This window comes from Physeter macrocephalus, chromosome 4, assembly GCF_002837175.3.
Source record: "Physeter macrocephalus isolate SW-GA chromosome 4, ASM283717v5, whole genome shotgun sequence".
Lineage (NCBI taxonomy): Eukaryota > Metazoa > Chordata > Mammalia > Artiodactyla > Physeteridae > Physeter > Physeter macrocephalus.
This window is the reverse complement of record NC_041217.1, coordinates 39265418-39284603: the sequence shown is the minus strand read 5'-3', so window position 1 is coordinate 39284603 and position 19186 is coordinate 39265418. Positions and strand designations below refer to the sequence as shown.

The window sequence follows — 19186 nt, the reverse complement described above, 5'->3', positions numbered from 1 at the left end:
ACGGCAGGCGGACGCGCAACCACTGCGCCACCAGGGAAGCCCCTTGATTCTTTCTTCATTGCATTTCTCAAATTCACTTTTCACTCTCCATGTCCCTTGTCACCAGTTCGTGCTTAAACTACTGTGGCAGCTTCTCTTCTCTTTTTGGAATCTGTGGTAGATACAACAGACAATGCTACCTTCCTAAAGCACAGCACTCATGGCATTCCTATACTCAAATTTTCAATACGTCCTTACAGCTCCCATGATAAAGTCTGAACACTCTTCCCCAGGCCTCACCCCGTGCTTCTAATAACGTACCTGGCACATGGTAGGTGTGCCACTATTGCTTAAATTAATTAATGACCTATATAATCTTTCCACAGTCTTTCTAACCTTATTTCCCACTGCTCTACAACGTGAGCCCTTTGGTCTACTGGCTACTTCTCAAACCTGTGTAAAAATTCGAAACCCCCTTTCTTCCCAACCTGAAATCCTATCCCACCTCTTTCTCGATTGGTGTCCATCTCCTGTCCTACTTCCCTTTAAGAAACCTTTCTTGCCCTCCTTCTTTGAACTTCTATGGCATAGATCTCTATATCCCCCACAACTCCTACTGCAATATTGGATTCATAAAAGGTATATAATCAGAAATGATTTAAGTGTAAATACAAATATATGACAAAAAAATCTTTGCATTAAAAACAATGGACTAGGGCTTCCCTGGTGGCGCAGAGGTTGAGAGTCCGCCTGCCGATGCAGGGGACACGGGTTCGTGCCCCGGTCCGGGAAGATCCCACATGCCGTGGAGCGGCTGGGCCCGTGAGCCATGGCCGCTGAGCCCGTGCGTCCGGAGCCTGTGCTCCGCAACGGGAGAGGCCACAGCACTGAGAGGCCCGCGTACCGCAAAAAATAAAAAAATTAAAAAAAAATAAAAATAAAAACAATGGACTGAACACAAATTTATCAAAATGTAAATAGAGGTTTTGTTTGGGTTGTGGGTCTATAGTGGTTTGGATTTTCCTTCTTTTCTCCATTTTCCTTAATGAGTAGATTTAAATTTTTCATCATAAAAGTATTTGAAAACCTGTATATCCATTTAATAAATTACTCTTTGTTCCCACCTTACTGAATATTTATGTGGGAAAACTTCAAGGATGCCACCATCAAAACATACACATACAAAATGGGAGGCATTGTATTATAGTAAAGGGAGTTTCTGGAGTCACACTGCTTAAGGTTAAAAATCAGTTTGCCAGGGACTTCCCTGGTGGCGCAGTGGTTACGAATCCGCCTGCCAGTGCAGGGGACACGGGTTCGTACCCTGGTCCGGGAAGATCCCACATGCTGCGGAGCAACTAAGCACGTGTGCCACAGCTACTGAGCCTGTGCTCCAGAGCCCGCGAGCCACAACTACTGAAGCCCAAGCACCCTAGGGCCTGTGTGCCGCAACTACTGAGTCTGTGTGCTGCAACTACTGAAGCCCGTGTGTCTAGAGCCCGTGCTCTGCAACTAGAGAAGCCACCGCAATGAGAAGCCCGCGCACCACAACGAAGAGTAGCCCCTGCTCGCCGCAACTAGAGAAAGCCCGCGCGCAGCAACGAGGACCCAACGCAGCCATAAATAAATACATTTATATTTGAAAAAAAAGAACAGAAGTAATATTTTAAAAAAATCAACGCCTCCCACCAGCTCAGGTGCCTCTGGGCCGCTTGCTTTCGACCCTCGGCCTCACCTTGGCTCCAAATGGACCCCAACTGCTCCTGCTCCACTGGCTGCTGCTCCTGCTGCCCCGTGGGCTGCGCCAAGTGTGCCCAGGGCTGCGTGTGCAAAGGGGCCTCGGACAAGTGCAGCTGCTGTGCCTGATGTCGCGGAGAGCCTGCTCCGGGTGTCAATAGAGCAACCAGGACAAACCTGCATTTTACCCTTTTTCATACAACCGGACCTGACGCTACATTCCTTTTTCTATGAAATATGTGAGTTGTAATAAAAGTTGTTGACCTAAAAAAAAATCAGTTTGTCACTCCCTAGCTGTCTAACCTTGAGCAGTTTTAATTTTTGTGCCTTAAATGTCTATATATGTAGAATCATAGGGTCATTGTGAAAATAAAAATAATCCATGTGAAGTGCTTAGAAGAATATGTATTTGGCTTACAGAAACACTCAGATGTCAACTACTGACAACAACAGTCGAAAATGGAATGGCTGTTAAAATCCCTGCACTTGTATATATAAAATAAAAAACAAGGTTCTACTGTGTAGCACAGGGAACTATACTCAATATCTTGTAATAAACTACAATGAAAAAGAATAAAAAAATTTTAATCCCTGTATTTGCAAACAAGAAAGCTGATGTTCAAAATTAAATGACAGTCACTGCACCTGAGTGACATATCTTAGTAAGTGGAACTTGTCAAACATCTCAGGACATATCTGTGCTGCATGCTATTCAACCTGCACTTAATTTGGCTCCAGATTTAAGCACACATGTCTCTATTCCACACATGAACATGGTCTCAAAGTCTATATAACACAAACTAAGAGTTTCAAACCCCAAAGGGGCCAGTTCTGTTTCTCTAAATGTCTGGGCTTATTTTCTAAAATAGGTTTTTCAGGTCAAATGCTTCACAGAAACCTAAATGACAGAATGGAGATGGAGAATTTGAAGATTTGCAGTTATGTCTTGGCTTTATTACGAATTCAACCGGCTGCCTTTCAGTCAAATTTTGAGATATTTGTTCCCTCAAACATAAAATGAGAACTATCTGCTGTCTTATTTCCAAGATAGTGTAAGAAGCATACACAACTCACAGAGCTGAGGGAAGAGTTTATACCAAGTCAGATATTGGTATCCAGTGCTACTGGGCTGCCCTTCTCATATCACGATAAATCATAAAATGTCTATCTTATCGTCTTCCTTTCCTATCTGCTTTCTCTTCTTTACTCCCATTAATATGTAGTTAGTTCCTAATCAGATGAGTGTGAATCAAATTAAAGTTGAGTGTGAAGAAAAGTTATCAAAACAGCACCATCACATAGTAAAGTACTGTTAAGTGCAAGTAATGGTTAATTTTGTGTGTCAATTGGACTGGGCCATGGGGTGCCCAGATACTTGGTCAAACATTATTCTGGGTGTTTCTGTGAGGGTGTTTTTGGATGAGATTAACACTTAAATTGGTAGATGTAGTAAAGTAGTTTCCTCTCCCTAACGTGGGTGGGCCTCATCCAATCAGTTGAAGGCCCAAACAGAACAAAACGTTCACCCTGTCCTGAGTAAGAGAGAATTCTCCTGCCTGGTGGCCTTTGAACTGGAATATCAGCTCTTCCAGTCTGCCAGCCTTGGGACTTTAACTGGGACATTAGCTCCATAAGTTTTAGATTTGCCAGCCTCCATAATCACGAGCCAAATTCTTGTAATAAATCCCTTTACATACACACACACACACACACACACACACACACACACACACATACATATATACATATATCTATCTTATTAGTTCTGTTTCCCTGGAGAACCTTAAACAGAGCAATACCAGTATTATACTGAAACTCTGCAGATAAAACTGAACAGAATTCAGATTATGCTTGAAAGCCAAAGAGAAGGCAGGGTTTTCTAACAACAACAAAGGTCATATGTAGATATATTCTCAAGTCTCTGGTATTTATGGCTGAATCAAAAATACATGTAGAGTTCTTTCCAATGCACATTTTTTTAATCATTGTTTTTGGCTGCGTTGGGTCTTCATTGCTGTGCGTGGGCTTTCTCTAGTTGTGGCGAGTGGGGGCTACTCTTCATTGTGGTGCACGGAATTCTCATTGCAGTGGCTTCTCTTGTTGCAGAGCACAGGCTCTAGGTACGCGAGCTTCAGAGTTGCAGCACACAGGCTCAGTAGTTGCGGCACGCAGGCGCTAGGGCACGCGGGCTTCAGTAGTTGTGGCTTGTGGGCTCTAGAGCGCAGGCTCAGTAGTTGTGGCGCATGGGCTTAGTTGCTCCGCGGTATGTGGGATCTTCCCAGACCAGGGATCGAACCCGTGTCCCCTGCACTGGCAGGCGGATTCTTAACCACTGCACCACCAGGGAAGTCCCCAATGCACATTTTCTAGTGGCTTCCTATCCATTCCAACTTGCAGCTTTGGGGGTTATTTGGTTTTAATAAATGAGTCATGTACACAGCTGAGGCCTCTTCCTATACATAGTGAACCAAGCGGGGTGAAGGAGAAAAGGGCACTGAGGTTTATTTCCCTGAGTAATCTAGTCACTAGATTTTACAGAATACCTACCATGGAGAGTTTTACATCTTCTAACCATGGCCTTAGATCATGTCAAAAGCAGGCCACTGCCTACAAAAGGACGACAGGCAGGAAGAGCCTCCTGTTAGATGGGACAGTGTCCTGAGGACAGAAGACAGACCACCTAAAGAAAACAGTTAAATCTGGAGATAAGAGGGAAAAATAAGGAACCCAAATATTCCCTAGCAATAGGAAAGGAAAGTGAGTAACAGCATCTTGGAGCGATTCCGGCTCATTAGCAGTACAAAACAGCACACCATCACTTATGCTGAGGGGCCTTCCTTGACTTAGGGTTCCTTTCCTGGCTTGTTTGATCACTCAGCTATTCTGTTCAAAGTTGCAAGCCAGGGCAGTCACAATCCCACAGCTCTGTTCTCAGCCCTTCCTTGGGTCTCTAAGAACAGTCTGCAGGGAATGCTTATGTTTTCTCTTTGGCCACAGACCAGCTGGATGATTGAAGGGGCATCTTGTTTCAAATATGGAAATTTCTCTAGGGAAGGGCTACAATGATATCATGTTCCAAACAATTTTTACCCAAGAGGTAGCATCCAAATGATAGGATCTAATTATTTTTAGGATAATCACATTTCTAACCATGTAAATATTTTCTTCTTCCTTATCTTAATTGCTTTCCCTTTTCTTTATAGATAGAGACATAAAGAGAAATTATATTTCACTTTCTTCTTTAATTAGTTTCAGGGCCATTACGTTGATCAACTGGGAGAGAAAATCCAGAAGGGCTGGGAGGCCAGCCTCTAGCAATGCTTGAAAAGGCAGGAATATCCTGAGTCAGCAAGTGGGAAAAGAAAGCATATTCAAGTTTTTTAAAATGGTCACCAATGCAGTATTTGAGAAGTTACATCAAGTACTGAATTGGAATGAGGCAATCAGTACTGGTAAATTAACAGATAAACAGAATAACATTTACCTTCATTTTTAAAGAAGGTATTTAAAAAATAAAGTCTCCATTTCCACAATACTCTATCAGTATAAAATAACAAAGTCACATTGAAGGCCAATAACTACCATCAATACAATACTTATTTCCCATTTATTTGTGATTTTTCAGGGGTTCAAACCAGTGAATAAAAATCAATTTTATTTTAACAGATAACTTGTTATTCCACTATTATTTTCAGAATCACTGTAATAAAAACCCTACCTGGAAAAAGTAATACAAAAGAGAACCTGAAGGTCTCAGAAGATTGTGCAAAATTTATAACAATTGGCATTAAAAACAAACAAACCACCGAAGGCTCTGATATTTGGCCTCTGATCTCTCTTAGGACAGTGTTTTTCAAAGTCTGGTGTGTGTCAAAATCACCTGGAGAATTAACAGAGCCTACAGAAGCCCAGGGAAAGCCTGGGTCTCTGCATCTTTACCACGTTCTCCAGCAAGGGTTTCCAAACCGGGCTGATCAGAATTGCCTGAAAAACTCTGAAAAACAACAACAACAAATCCCCAAGCTTCATCCCTGGACATTTTGGTTCAGTAGGTTTGAGGTTGGGAAACAGAAATCTTAAAACATTTTATTTTAAAATCGTTAAACAAACTTCCCAGGTGGTTCTCATTAGTCAGATTTGGGAACCACTGACTTAGAACACTTATTTAGGTAAGTGTCTCTCAAAGACCTCTAAGCCTGAGCTCACTAAGAATATTCATAACTTTGGGCAGGTTATAAATCACCATCCTGTGAGAATTTAACAAATTAAGCTGTCTAGAAGTGATTTGATACTAAAAACTCTACCCAATTTAGCACTTAAATTACCTAATGATTTTCTGTCTATCTAGTCTCCACCCCCAGGCAAAGGTCTATACATAATATTTATTTTCTATGGCTGTTAAGTGCTAGCCACCCAAAGTGCTCATAAGCAAGTTGCCTCATAGGATTTTGTTCTGTTAACCTGACCCTCTTCTTCCATTCAGACTCCCAGAGCTGTGACGAACAGACCTAGTTCAGGGTTCCACGGCCAACTGATGGCACTTGCAGCATTACGTGGCAAGACATCAACCTGCAAACCCTGTCCCCATCCCACTGGGAGAGAGACACTAGAAAACCTTAAAGTGAGAATTAATTTTGGGGGGAAAGAATCGCTCTAACCAAAGACAGATCACTTAAAAGCTTAACTATTCTTTTTTTTTTTTTTTTTGTGGTATGCGGGCCTTCCTCTGCTGCGGCCTCTCCCGTTGCGGAGCACAGGCTCCGGACGCGCAGGCTCAGCGGCCACGGCTCACGGGCCCAGCCGCTCCGCGGCATGTGGGATCCTCCCAGGACGGGGCGCGAACCCGGTTCCCCTGCATCGGCAGGCGGACGCGCAACCACTGCGCCACCAGGGAAGCCAAGCTTAACTATTCTTAAAACCGAGACAAAAGAAAGCTAATATGACTTGAGAAGCTTAAAAAAATAGTGACTTTTGGTTTACCTCCAGTAGCCCTAAACCCATAGATATCCAGCCCCACTTCTCCTGTATCTCAGAATCAGGTGTTTAAATTCAAAGTCCAAGACAGAAAGAATCTGAAAGTAATGATCAACAAGGAATTTGGGAAATAACCTTTGATCTCATTTTCCTTGCAATCTGAAGTCCTATCAGACTGAGATATCAATATACATCAAATGGAAAAATATGCTCAAAAGTAGGTGAGAATTATGATCTGTAAAACACAGATGCTGATTTCTAATCCTTCCCACGAAATCCCAGATCACAAATTGAGAGATGAGATGATCTTTTTTGGACAGAAGGCACTGACTGGGCCCTGTGAGCCAGCAGCAAATGACAGGCAACTTGCAGGAAAGGCAGCAGCAACGCCCATGGGTCCCACGTGTCTTTTCTTAGTGATGATGGCCCTCCTTACTGGACAGTCAGCAGTAGACAGTTCAAATGTACTTAGTAAAACTGCTGGGTGGGCAACCAAAGGGAAGAGAAGGATCTCCTAGAACTGGGAGGGAAAACAAGCCAAACGCTACTAGCAGCAGGCCCAGCTGGAAGAGGGCTTGGTCTGCAGGTTGATGTAGTTCCCTTGGGTGGACAAAGACATATCTTCTCTGGAATTGCTCATCATCTTTTCAATGAGGACTCTAAAAAACAAATAAAAAACAAGCCTGAGAAGCTGGATGGAGAAACGGGAGATATTGTCTGTCTTGTCACCAGATGGCATTCAGTAAAGCCACATGGTTTAAATGCCCCTTTGTCCCCAATTATCTCAGGAGAGAAGACAGCATCCCTGACCTTCAGGAGCTGGCATTCCAGTGGCTCAGTCTGTTCTTGTTTGCTCAGAAACAAGGAAAGAAGGTCCAAGGGGCTGCAGTGGAAGATGGGTAAATCTGCGTGCCTATCCCCAGAGCAGCATGAGCTACTCACCTCATGGCCTCATTAACATTTTTGTTCTCCTTGACTGATGTTTCTGTCCAACCTGTGAAACCATTCTCTTTACTGAACCGGTCAACCTGGTCTCGGCTCACTGCCCAAGGGGACAGATCACACTGGCAAAGAAAATAAATAAAAGGCAACACCATAAACTTCCTGGGAATAGAAACATTGCTCAGATACGTGTGGATTTAAAACGGTTCCACCCATGGCTAGAACAGCAGCATCTGAAATCTACAGCCGACATTCTTCCCAAAGAAAGTCTCAACATCTCTTGAAAGGAGGTAGAGAAGGGCAAGTGGATACCCACAAACAGAGTGCATTTTAGACACGCTTACTCTCTGACCACGGATTAAGGCCAGGGGCCATTTTCCAAGATCGACGACATACCTTGTTGGCTAAGAGCAGGCAGGGCACCGGCTCTCCATTAGGTAGTGTGAGCTTGCTGTCCAGGTCCTGTTTCCATCTTTGGCTGTTGCTGAAGGTAGTGGCGTTGGTAACATCAAACATAATAACACAGGCAGAGGCATCCCGATAGTAAAGTCGGGTCATAGAGGTGAAGCGCTCCTGCCCTGGGAAGAAAGGAGACGGTTCTTGAGAAGATGATCCTGAGAGCCAGCCTTGGAACCCTCCATGACACCCTGCCCTTTCCATCTTCATTGTGGGAAAGAGGGCAGTATGCGTAGTGGGTGAGTCCAGATTCTGCGCTCAGATCACCCAATTCCAAATCCCTGCTCTGTCATTTACTATCTGTGTGACTTTAGACAAGTCAAGCTTTCGGTGCTTCAGATTGCACATCTGTAAAGTGGGGAAACAAGCAGTAGCTTTTTATCATAGGATAGTTGTAAGGACTAATGAGTCAGTGAATCTAAAATGCTCAGAAGGGCTTCCCTGGTGGCGCAGTGGTTGGGAGTCCGCCTGCCGATGCAGGGGATGCGGGTTCGTGCCCTGGTCCGGGAGGATCCCACATGCTGCGGAGCGGCTGGGCCCGTGAGCCATGGTCACTGAGCCTGCGCGTCCAGAGCCTGTGCTCCGCAACGGGAGAGGCCACAGCGGTGAGAGGCCCGTGTACCGCAAAAAAAAAAAAAAAAAAAAAAAAAAAAAAGCCCAGAAAAGTGCTTGGCACATAATAAATAAGGATTAGCTATTACTATTATTGTCTTCTCTTTTCTTGTTTCTCACCAAGGTCAGCTGAAAACCTAGAAAGAGCACCCCTCCCCCTGCTGTGGGAGCATCTACCTACCGTCTGGCCAGTTCACTACTTTGCCAGCCCCTCCACCCACACAGAGACTGCTCTACATTTATTTAGGGCAAAACATCTACAGAAAACATCTACAAAAGCTCTACATCTATTCAGCTTATATGTCCTCAGAGCAGTTCAATCATTCCAGCTTCAGGAAAAAACTTCTGGTTTCCCTGTCCCACTTTTTCTCTGAGAGCTTGTTAGTTAAACCAAAATGTCTTCCTTGTTCTTGTCCAGTCTTATCCATCCTACCTGCAATATCCCACAGCTGGAGGCGCACCATCTCTGAGTCAGACCACTGGAGAACCTTCAGAGCAAAATCCACTGAAAATATATGTATAATATACTTGAATTAAATTTACCTTAAAAAATCCACAAAGTCATATCAAATATGCAATTACAACCCTAGAGACACACAACTCCAATCCCATTCATGCATTCATTATTTATTTGTTTGGTTATTTTTAAGCCCTCAATGGACTGAGATGAGCCCACACTCATGTATTAAGTGTGGGACAGGTAATTCACATGCATCTCCGAAGGCATCTCCAGCTTTTACTCTCTTGTCAAACCAATGTATTTGCTCCTACTTGTCTCTAAGGCTGGGGATAGGAGGATGGGAGTAATTATAAAAACAACTCCTAATCTCAGGTTAAACAGTTTCCGGGAGATTTAGGGGGTTTTCTCAGGGAAGAGATGATGGGGTAGAAGAGGGAAATGAGGTAAGTGGGTTGGCTTTTGCATCTTCCACATTTCAGTGTTGGTTTCTAGTCCAATTGTATTATGAGAAAAACACACCCTCAGGGAATTCTACATTCTCCATAAGGCTGTAGGAATTATCTTGGGCAGGAATGGGATAGAGTGAAAGGTCCCAGAGCATTCACCAGGAAGAAGATACTCCATGGATGATGCTTAAGAGCTGTGCTGGAATCTACTGCCACATCTGTAGATGCTGAGAGTCCATGAGTTAAGGCCGGGGGCGGGGAAGAGAGCTTTTGATAAGGACAGAAACAGGATAATTTCTGAGATTTGGAAATACATTTCTCCACATCTATGACAGAAATAAAAGTTAGGGGAAATTAAGAATAAACATTGAAGAAAAATTAGCCAGTCAATTATATTCTCTACTAAAGGAAAACTACAGCAATTGCTAAAATTAGTGGGATACTTTTAAACCAAATCCATGAAATAGGGACCCTCATATTATTGAGCAGTGTAGGGCAGAATGGTCAGGAAACAATCTTTGAAACTTTTGTTTGTTTGTTTGTTTGAAACTTTAAACGCTTAATTTTGATGAATGTTCTTAAGGAAGGTGTTTTTAACTGCAATGTAAATGCATGTTAATTTTTAAAAATTCCAGAATGAACACTAGCACACATTTTCAAAATTTACATTACTACAATTTTTTTTTCCTTAACAAAAGTTCTTTTGATGGAGGTAAATAAATGTTTGTTACTTTCCCTCTTCACCAGCTCTTACCATCTAAACTTCTAATTAGAAGGCATTTTTCTACTTCTGAAAAGACAGTTGAGTCCAAAGGCCAAACCTGGAAAGAAATTAACTAACTCTTGGTCTTCCCTGCCTCCCTCACCTCCCCAGTTTGAGAGAAAAAGGTGTGTGTGTGGGGGGAAGATAGGTCAGAAAAGTGGCATATTTTACACTAGGAAGAATTCCTAGTCTTTATTTAAGCAATCAATGGACAAAAAACACACAGCTCCTCAGCCCTGATAAGCATCTGACTGTGTGGCCAAGGGGCCCTCCCATGCAGGTATTTCCATAACAAAGCTAGGCTCCATGAGGCCAGGTTAAACACCTTTCTGTTCCTTCAACAGCTGTCTGTAACTCCCGTGAGAGGCAGGACAACAGCCCCAGCTGGTACCTAACCAGGCGCTCCAGAGGGTCTCAGCTGATTCTGCTGATCGCAGAGATTTGCCTGTGACCGCTAGGAAGGCTGCAGGAGGAGACTTGAGTTCCCTAGCTAAACGCTGCAATTGCTCATTTTCTCATCCACCCGCCCCCATTTCCCATCGTCACAGCTTTGCTCTCTTTCCAGACAATCAGCTCAGGCTGGGAAAACTTAATTGGGGGAAACCCAAGAGAGGCAAGCAAATCAAACACCAGCATGCCTCCCTTCAGGATCCCAGACACCTATTTCCAGGCCCGGGGAAGGACCCAAAGACACCAAATCCCCCGTTCTCCACCCCACTTGAGTCCACGGCTCAAGTCCCGTGATCCCGGCCTCTCGTCTACCCCGCCCCCGCAGCAACGTCTCACCTCCCACCGTGGACTTGTAGTGTTTGCTGAAGCTGTCCTGGGAATATCGCTGCACCAAGGATGTCTTGCCCACTGCGGCGTCCCCCACCACCAGCACTTTGAACAGGTGATCGCGGCTGCCCATGGCTAGCGGGATGGACGTTATACGGCGGCGGGAAGTGGGGGGAGTAACTTATTTTAAACCTTTTGGCTCGGGACCCCGGTCAAACTGAAGTTCGGCATTCCCGCCGAACCGCCCGTTGGGGCTTCTCTGACGAGAAAGCAAAAAAGGAAACTTCGCACTCAACCTATACGCGCTTCCTCCCCGGGCGGCCGCAGCCTGGGTGGGGCGCAGGGCGCAAGCTGCGAGCCCCCGGCTGTTCTCATCTTCTCCCCCTCCCCGCCCGGCTACCGAGAAACGGGATGAGGCACCACGGTGCCTCACCCACCGGGACTTCCCCGGAGCTGCTCCGGTGGGCAAATGAACCCGGGCCAGCTCATTTCACGGTCAGGGAAAAGATGGGGGCCCTCCCCGCAGTGCACAAACCAAATTCTGGGGAAAAAGAGGTTCACACCAACACTCCCCGGACCCCGTACCGCACCAGGCGGCGTAGTCTCTCTCGCCTTCCTTCGCGTGCGTCACGTGCAGCGTTTTGCTTGGAGCACTACATTTCCCAGCTTACCTCGCGGTGAAGAGAAGTAGCCGAGTGAGGAGACTCGCCCGCCTGGCCTCCTGGGAAGTGTAGTTAATGCACTATTTTTCTTTTTAAAAAAAACTACGCAAAGTTTCAAATCCTTTCAACCGTTTGAATCTTATTTTAAAATAATTCTGGAATAGAAAAGATCCTCAGAAGCGATTTGTTCCACATGATTTCACCTGCCTAAATCCGTCCCCAGATAGATTTCTCACTATCTTTAAAAGTTTTATGGAGCTAAGATTAAAAATTATTCCATAGATGCCATACATTATTCCACTAATAAAAGCTCAAGCCTCATCCCTCATGTTCCAAATCTATTTCCTATTCTTTCAGTTGGATGGACATATCCAGGATCTTGTGAACATGATGAAGGCTAGCTCTTATATTTTTCCCCAAAGACCCAACTAGCTACTGCAGTAAAGATAGACAGAAAACAACAGACGGTTCCACATCCTCACTTCCACAATTTCTAGTCATCACATCATTTGGGCTGGAAGCTAACTGGAGTACACTGGCAGTCCTCCTCCAGCTGTTGTTGCTGCTGCTCATGAATAACGATTAAACTACAGTTTTGCAAATACGTTTAATTTTTTAGCCTGTAACTTTTCTGACCTGCCTGCCCTTTCGGTAGCAGTTAAGGGGACATGAGCTTCACGGCAAACAAAATAGGTTCCATTTTCTATACTTTTCCCAGGAATAGAAGAAAAAGCAACAGGGCAATGGGAAAACAGCCCTGGTTAGATCTCTTGATAGGCTACCTCTTACGTTCTGTGAGGAGAGAACATCAGCACGGTTCCCAATGAATGTATTTAGCCCCAAATATTTGTTACCCAGGTAAGGAAGTTCAGGCTAGGCTACTCATCTTTTCCGAATGTCTCAGTTCCCTTTCCAGTGGTCTTTTCTCAATTCCCATTGGCTTTAACATAGTTGACCACTCCTTGAAATGTGTTTCTCACGCGGCTTCTGTGACACTGTTTTTCTTGTTTATCCTCCTACTTCTCTGAGGATCGCCTTTTTCTTTCATGGTTTCCTTCCATCCCATCACTCCCTAAGAATTTCCTAAGGCTTGAGTCTTGGTCCCTGGGCTGATCATTCTTTAAACTTTTTACTTGAGTGAATTGCCTTGGCTTCAAATTTCTCTTTGTCTAAATTTTGTTTATATCTTTATCTCCAATCAGTTCTGTTCAACTGCTATAAAGGTGCCTCCATTTGGCTGTCCTGCCAGAGCCTCCCTCTCACTGCATCACCACAAAATCAGCTATTTCTGTCACTGGCCTCATCATTTCTTCCTCTCACTCAGGCTTCAGACCTGAACATTTTTATTTTATTGTGGTAGGAACACTTAACATGAGATCTACCTCTTAAGTTTTAAAGTATTCAATACAATACAAAAAATACAAAATTCTAAGTGTGCAATAGAGATACAGTGTTGTACAGCAGATCTCTAGAACTTATTCATCTTGCTTAACTGAACCTTAAGCCCATTGTTTAGTAACTCACCATTTCCCCCTCCCCCCAGCTCTTAGCAACCACTAGTTTTTCCACTCTTTGACTCTATAAATTTGACTATTTTAGATACCTCGTATGAGTGGAATCATGCAGTAGTTGTCTTTCTGTGACTTGGGTATTACACTTAGCATAATGTCTTTAAGATTCATCTATGTTGTCGCTTATTGCAGAATTTCCTTCTTTGTAATGGCTGAATAATATTCTATTGTATGCATATACTACTTTTTAAACTCATCATTTGTTGGACATTTAGGTTGCTTCCTTATCCTGGCTATTGTAAATAGTGCTGCAATGAACATGGGAGTGCCAATATCTCTTTGAGATCCTGATTTCAATTCTCTTGGATAAATTCCCAGAAATAGGATTGTTGGATCATATGATAGTTCTATTTTTAGTTTTTTGAGGAAACTTCATACTGTTTTCCATAGTGGCTGCAACATTTTGCATTCCAACCAACAGTGTACAAGGGTTCCAATTTCTCCACATCCTCGCCAACACTTGTCTTTTTTTTTTTAATATAGCCATCCTGACAGGTGTGAAGTGATATCTCATTGTGGTTTTGATTTGTATTTCCCTGATGATTAGTGACACTGAACGTTTTTTGACATATTTTTTGGCCATTTGTATGTCTTCTTTGGAGAAATATCTATTCAACTCCTTAGCCAATTTTAAACTATGTTATTAGGTTTTTGTTTTTGTTTGTAGACCTTGAGCATTAAAAAATTTTTTTTATTGGAGTATAGTTGATTTACAGTGTTGTGTTAGTTTCAGGTGCACAGCAAAGTGAATCAGTTATACATATACACATATCTACTCTTTTTTAGATTCTTTTCCCATATAGGTCATTACAGAGTATTGAGTAGAGTTCCTTGTGCTATACAGTAGGTCCTTATTAGTTATCTTTTTTTTTTTTTTTTTTTTGTGGTACGCGGGCCTCTCACTGTTGTGGCCTCTCCCGTTGCGGAGCACAGGCTCCGGACGTGCAGGCTCAGCGGCCATGGCTCACGGGCCCAGCCGCTCCACGGCATGTGGGATCTTCCTGGACCAGGGCACGAACCCGTGTCCCCTGCATCGGCAGGCGGACTCTCAACCACTGCGCCACCAGGGAAGCCCAATTATCTATTTTGTATATAGTAGTGTGTAGTAGTGAGCATTATTAATATTTCCTCTTATACACATTCCTCTACAGCCCCTCCCTTTTAAAAAGTCAGTCACCACATCCTACTGATCCTTCCTTCAAAGACATTTCTCCCACCCATCCTTTATGCTTTGTAACCAGTGCCACTTTCACGTTCAGGCTTTCATTATTCACACCTGGATCATCTTCAGAAACCTGTTTATTGATCTCCCTGATTTTAGTTTTTTAAAATCTTCAGTGCATCCTGCACAACCAGCCAGGATGATTTTCCTAAAACATCATTGTTCTTTCATTGTCTACCAATTATCCACAAATTGTCCAACCTTCCTGAATTGGTGTCCAAAGCCCCATCCTACCTAACAACTCTATCTCACCTGATCTCAGACGGGAATCTTCCCCCTCCAAAAGGTGATGTTCCTTCTGCTCTTTAAAAGCCCTATTTCATTTTTGACTTTGTATCTTCGCTCAGGGTGCTTCACCTATCAGAATACCCTTCAGGCTTCTTTTCACACACCTAAATCTTACCATACTTTGGGTTCTCAAACTTTAGTGTGCCTAAGAATTACTTGGGGATGCTTATTAAATATGAACATTCTGACTCTGCAGGGCTGTGGTAGGACCCAGGGGAATCTGCCTTTTTGTCAAGTACTAAGGTGATACCCAGACCAGATCCCACTTTGAGAAATGATGCTTTTAAAGCCTGACTTATGCATCAACCGATTTAGGAATATTTCCCTTATTATTGCAGCCCTTATTCATCACCTGGAGCATTTACAATCGGTTTGATCTGTGGTCCTTTAACTGTGTGACCAATTTAAAATTATTTAACTTATATGCAAACAGTACATTGCAAAGTAAACAAGCATTTCAAATACAAAATTTTGGCTTGGGCCCTGGGGCCCTGGTTGTCTGTAAGAGGAGCTACTTTAAGTTTGCCAAATCAGAAGTGTGAAGAGTGAGGATTTACGAGGGAAGATTAGCAAGTTCCTGGTATCCCCCCAAGTCACAGAGTTTCTATAAAAGGAGCGACAATTCCTTTGGTGGGGGTAGGGGTATTGTATTTCTTCGATGGTAAGCTGCAGTCTCCCAGATAGACAGTCATAAATAAGAGAGAGGGAAAGCACATTCAGAGTGCCAACAACAGATTTACATGTACATGTTTGGAACACAGCTTTTTGGAAGCTGGGAAAGGAGTCAGCCTTGCTCTGTTACTATCACACTTCCAGTTGGTGCCTGCCTCTCTCCTTTTTACTTCCCACTTTTTTTTTTTTAAATTTCAAACGCATAGAAATGTTAAAAGAAGAGTATAATGTATATCAGTATGTCCTAAAGCTGGATTTTCAATTCCTGACATTTTGCCTCATCTGCTTTGTCTCTTTGTGTATACATATCAAACCTTTTGAAAGTAAGTAGCACACACTTCACCCCTAAATACTTTAGTACACAGGCCCTAATAATTAAATTCTCCTATAAAACCAAAATACTGTAATAGGGAAGAACAAACCTGACTCCATATTAGATCTGTTTCTTTTACTTTAACCTTTGTATTCTGTTACTTTTGCTGTAAGTTAAGAATGTTGCCTATCACCTGAAATATACAGGATAGTGCATTCTCAAGGCTCAGACCTTTATTTATTTATTTTTAAAATAAATAAATTTATTTATTTTATTTTTGGCTGCATTGGGTCTTTGTTGCTGCGCGCGGGCTTTCTCTAGTTGTGGTGAGCGGGGGCTACTCTTCGTTGTGGTGCGTGGGCTTCTCACTGCAGTGGCTTCTCTTGTTGCACAGCACGGGCTCTAGGCACACGGGCTTCAGTAGTTGTGGCACGTGGGCTCAATAGTTGTGGCTCGCGGGCTCTAGAGCACAGGCTCTGTAGTTGTGGCGCACGGGCTTAGTTGCTCCGTGGCATGTGGGATCTTCCTGGACCAGGGCTTGAACCCGTGTCCCCTGCATTGGCAGGCAGATTCTTAACCACTTCTGCCACCAGGGAAGTCCAGGCTCTGGCCTTTAAAAGTAAGTATAACACTTTTCCATTCATATAGAGTTAAAAAGTTGCAGAACAGAGAATAACATTTGTCCTGTTGGAGGTTTATAGAAACATGGTGATCTGACCTATGTGGACAGCTGCAAGCACAAAGGATTACATCACCAACACCAAGACATTTACAACAACCAACCACACCACTTTCCCTTTTAGTATAAAAGAAGCCTGAATTCTAACTAGGGTAAGATGGTTCTTTAGAACACTAGTCCATCATCTTCTTGGTCATCTGGCTTTCCAGATAAAGTCACTATTCCTTGCCCCAAGAACTCAGCTCTCCATTTATTGGCCTGTTGCGCGGCGGACAGTAGGAGCTCGGACTCAGTAACAATACCATTACCATTATCACACCTAAAAAAATTAACTTTAGCTCAATAATATCATAAAAAATTTACATTTATCTATATCCCTTGAAATATCTTTTTCTCATTTCCCCCCCTCTGATCCAGGATACAATAAAAGTTCATGCATTGCATTTGGTTGTTTTGTTTCTTTAGTCTTTTTTTAATGTAGAACTATGCTGTATCCAATACAGGAGCCAGTAGCCATGTGTGGTTATTTATATTCAAATTAATTGAAATTAAATAAATTTAAAATCGGCTCATCAGTCACGCTGGCCACATTTCAAGTGCTCAGTTGCCACATGTAATAGTGGCTACTATATTGAACAGCTCAGACATGGACTGTTTTCCTTATCACTGACAGTTCTATTGGACAGCTTTAATCTACAATAATCCCTTGGCATTTTTTTTTGCTTTTCATAACACTGACTTTCTTTTTAAAGAGTTGTATTGTAGAGAGTCTGGGTTGTCAACCCATATTCTGGGTTGTCTGATTGTTTTCTCAAGATTAGATTCTGGAAAAACGTCTTTGGCAAGAGACCTACCTAAAGGATGTGGTGTATAGCTTATTACATCACTAATTTCAGGTTGGTGATGACTACCATATGATTTCAATAAATATTTATTAAAGAAGTGGCCCAGCACTAGGAAATCGCCTAAGAACTTGGGAGCTTGACTTCAAATAGAAGAGAAAGAGTTTAGGGAATTCCCTGGTGATCCAGTGGTTAGGACTTGGCACTCTCACTGCTGTGGCCTGTGTTCAGTCCCTGGTTGGGGAACTAAGAGATCCTGCAAGCTGCACTGCACGGCAAAAAAAAAAAAAAAAGAAGAGAAAGTTTATATAGTCTCCATAGCCTCCACCCCTGTGCTAGGAAGGAAGAAAGTGGAAAAATGCTTTGTAACATGAAATGGAGACTGAAGTGATACAGCAAGTGGCCCAGGAGCACGGATGAGAGGGATGGACCCAGAGAAGGGTCAGGCCATGGGGCTGCAGCTGTCCCTAAGCCCCAAACTCCAGATTCACTTAAGTAATCATAACTTTTTGGTGATTGCTTTGGGCACAGGAAGCAGAAGCACAGGAATGCCTGTGACCCAGCTAAGCATTCGGCCAGAAGTTTCCGCAGCAAGGTGCCCTAGGAAACCCTCTAGAGAGAGGCTGGTGGGCTCAAAGGGCAACGTGTCAATCACTCCTCTGTGGGCTTGTACCCAAGAGTCTGCAGCTAGCTTTGAGCCTGGGAGTATCCAGGGAAAACATTATACCCTAGTTTTTACTACTTTTGTTGCCACATTTGCCTTCTTCCATGGATAGCCCCCCACATCCACTCCAAATAAAACCAGGGAAAGAAGATAGGAAAAGGGGTAGAGGAGAATTTTTGGTTTAAAGAACTGAGTGTGTGGCCCCAACTGTCAACGTGTCACTGAGAAAGTCGCATCTGTATAATGAAGGCATGCCCTTCTAACACAGGTGATTCCAATTTTCTATGACCTTTCGGCTCTGTAAGAGGGGAGCGAGGCAGAGACTATTGTACCCATAGGCCACCCTTAGTTACCCACTGACAACCCCCCACCCTCCACCAAGAACTTGGAAATACTGTGTTAAACTCTAAAATCAACATGTAATGAGAGGTTCCTAGGCAGAAGACTAGATTGATTGGAGTATAAACATATCTAAAGAAGAAGTGTGTTGATCTGAAGGGAAGTTGATCAGTCTTAGAAGTAAAGAAAGGAGACATTGAGAGGAGAAGAGTGGCTACACATCTCTGACTTCTGGCTGGCAGACACCTTAGTCTTAAGGGAATATCTGGCTGGCAGACACCTTAGTCTTAAGGGAATATCTGGCTGGCAGACACCTTAGTCTTAAGGGAATATCTGGCTGGCAGACACCTTAGTCTTAAGGGAATATCTGGCTGGCTGTCAGATGTCCCTATTGTGGAGAATCTGCAGCTGACTAACAAGGCCTGACACCATTATATTTTCAAGTTATAAAACAAACTTCTCTGTTAAGATTCCCGACTCTCTGAGTACCTTCTGATCACCTTTTTCCTGGGTAGCTTCCTTCCAGGGAGGGAATGTGCTGGTCAGAATTACATGTGTGTCAGGCCCACTGACCATCTGGTCTTATGCACAGGCCTCTGCGAGTTTGTGGGCCTAAGTCAGCCTCCCTCAGATGACTTCTGGATGGGATTGAGTTTTCGGGCCACTGAAGATGAAGCCGGGTCAGGGTCACAGCGCACTTAACCCAACGGAGACCTATGAACCTGGCTGGTCCGCCACACTGCACAACTTTGTCCAACTTCAACTGCACCCACGGCACTAACGAGCAG

The 19186-nt window shown here is 43.5% G+C and overlaps 2 protein-coding genes across 9 annotated transcripts in view; both read right to left on the bottom strand.

The window, feature by feature from the left end:
• Positions 1 to 6911: 6911 nt before the first annotated feature.
• Positions 6912 to 12085, bottom strand: RAB29 (RAB29, member RAS oncogene family). Of its 8 annotated transcripts, none has more exons than XM_007114003.4 (6): positions 11682 to 12085; positions 11156 to 11405; positions 9134 to 9205; positions 8029 to 8210; positions 7633 to 7754; positions 6912 to 7349 (listed from the first exon to the last, which is right to left on the bottom strand). In XM_007114003.4, the coding sequence occupies exons 2-6, from the start codon at positions 11277 to 11279 to the stop codon at positions 7238 to 7240; spliced, it is 612 nt and encodes a 203-aa protein (XP_007114065.1). In that variant the 5' UTR covers positions 11280 to 11405; positions 11682 to 12085; the 3' UTR covers positions 6912 to 7237. The 8 variants fall into 8 exon arrangements, with proteins under 8 accessions (XP_007114065.1, XP_007114064.1, XP_028344333.1 ...); XM_007114002.4 differs by having other exon boundaries at positions 11710 to 12085; XM_028488532.2 differs by having other exon boundaries at positions 11156 to 11400; positions 11710 to 12085.
• A 4053-nt stretch (positions 12086 to 16138) lies between these two features.
• Positions 16139 to 19186, bottom strand: part of SLC41A1 (solute carrier family 41 member 1) — a 29782-nt gene continuing 26734 nt past the window's right edge. The window contains exon 11 of the mRNA XM_055084130.1: positions 16139 to 16485. Within this exon, the coding sequence (XP_054940105.1) occupies positions 16372 to 16485 (114 nt within the window). The 3' untranslated portion in view covers positions 16139 to 16371. The remainder of the gene's footprint in view (positions 16486 to 19186) is intronic.

Bases quoted from the DNA above. Each gene is read 5' to 3' on its own strand.
- RAB29 (XM_007114003.4), bottom strand. From the start codon at position 11,279: ATGGGCAGCCGCGATCACCTGTTCAAAGTGCTGGTGGTGGGGGACGCC. The intron at 8,211-9,133 runs GTAGGATGGATA...CTTTCTTCCCAG, and splicing joins CCAGCTGTGGGATATTGCAG to GGCAGGAGCGCTTCACCTCT. The intron at 7,755-8,028 runs GTATGTCGTCGA...TTTCTTTGCCAG, and splicing joins GCCTGCTCTTAGCCAACAAG to TGTGATCTGTCCCCTTGGGC.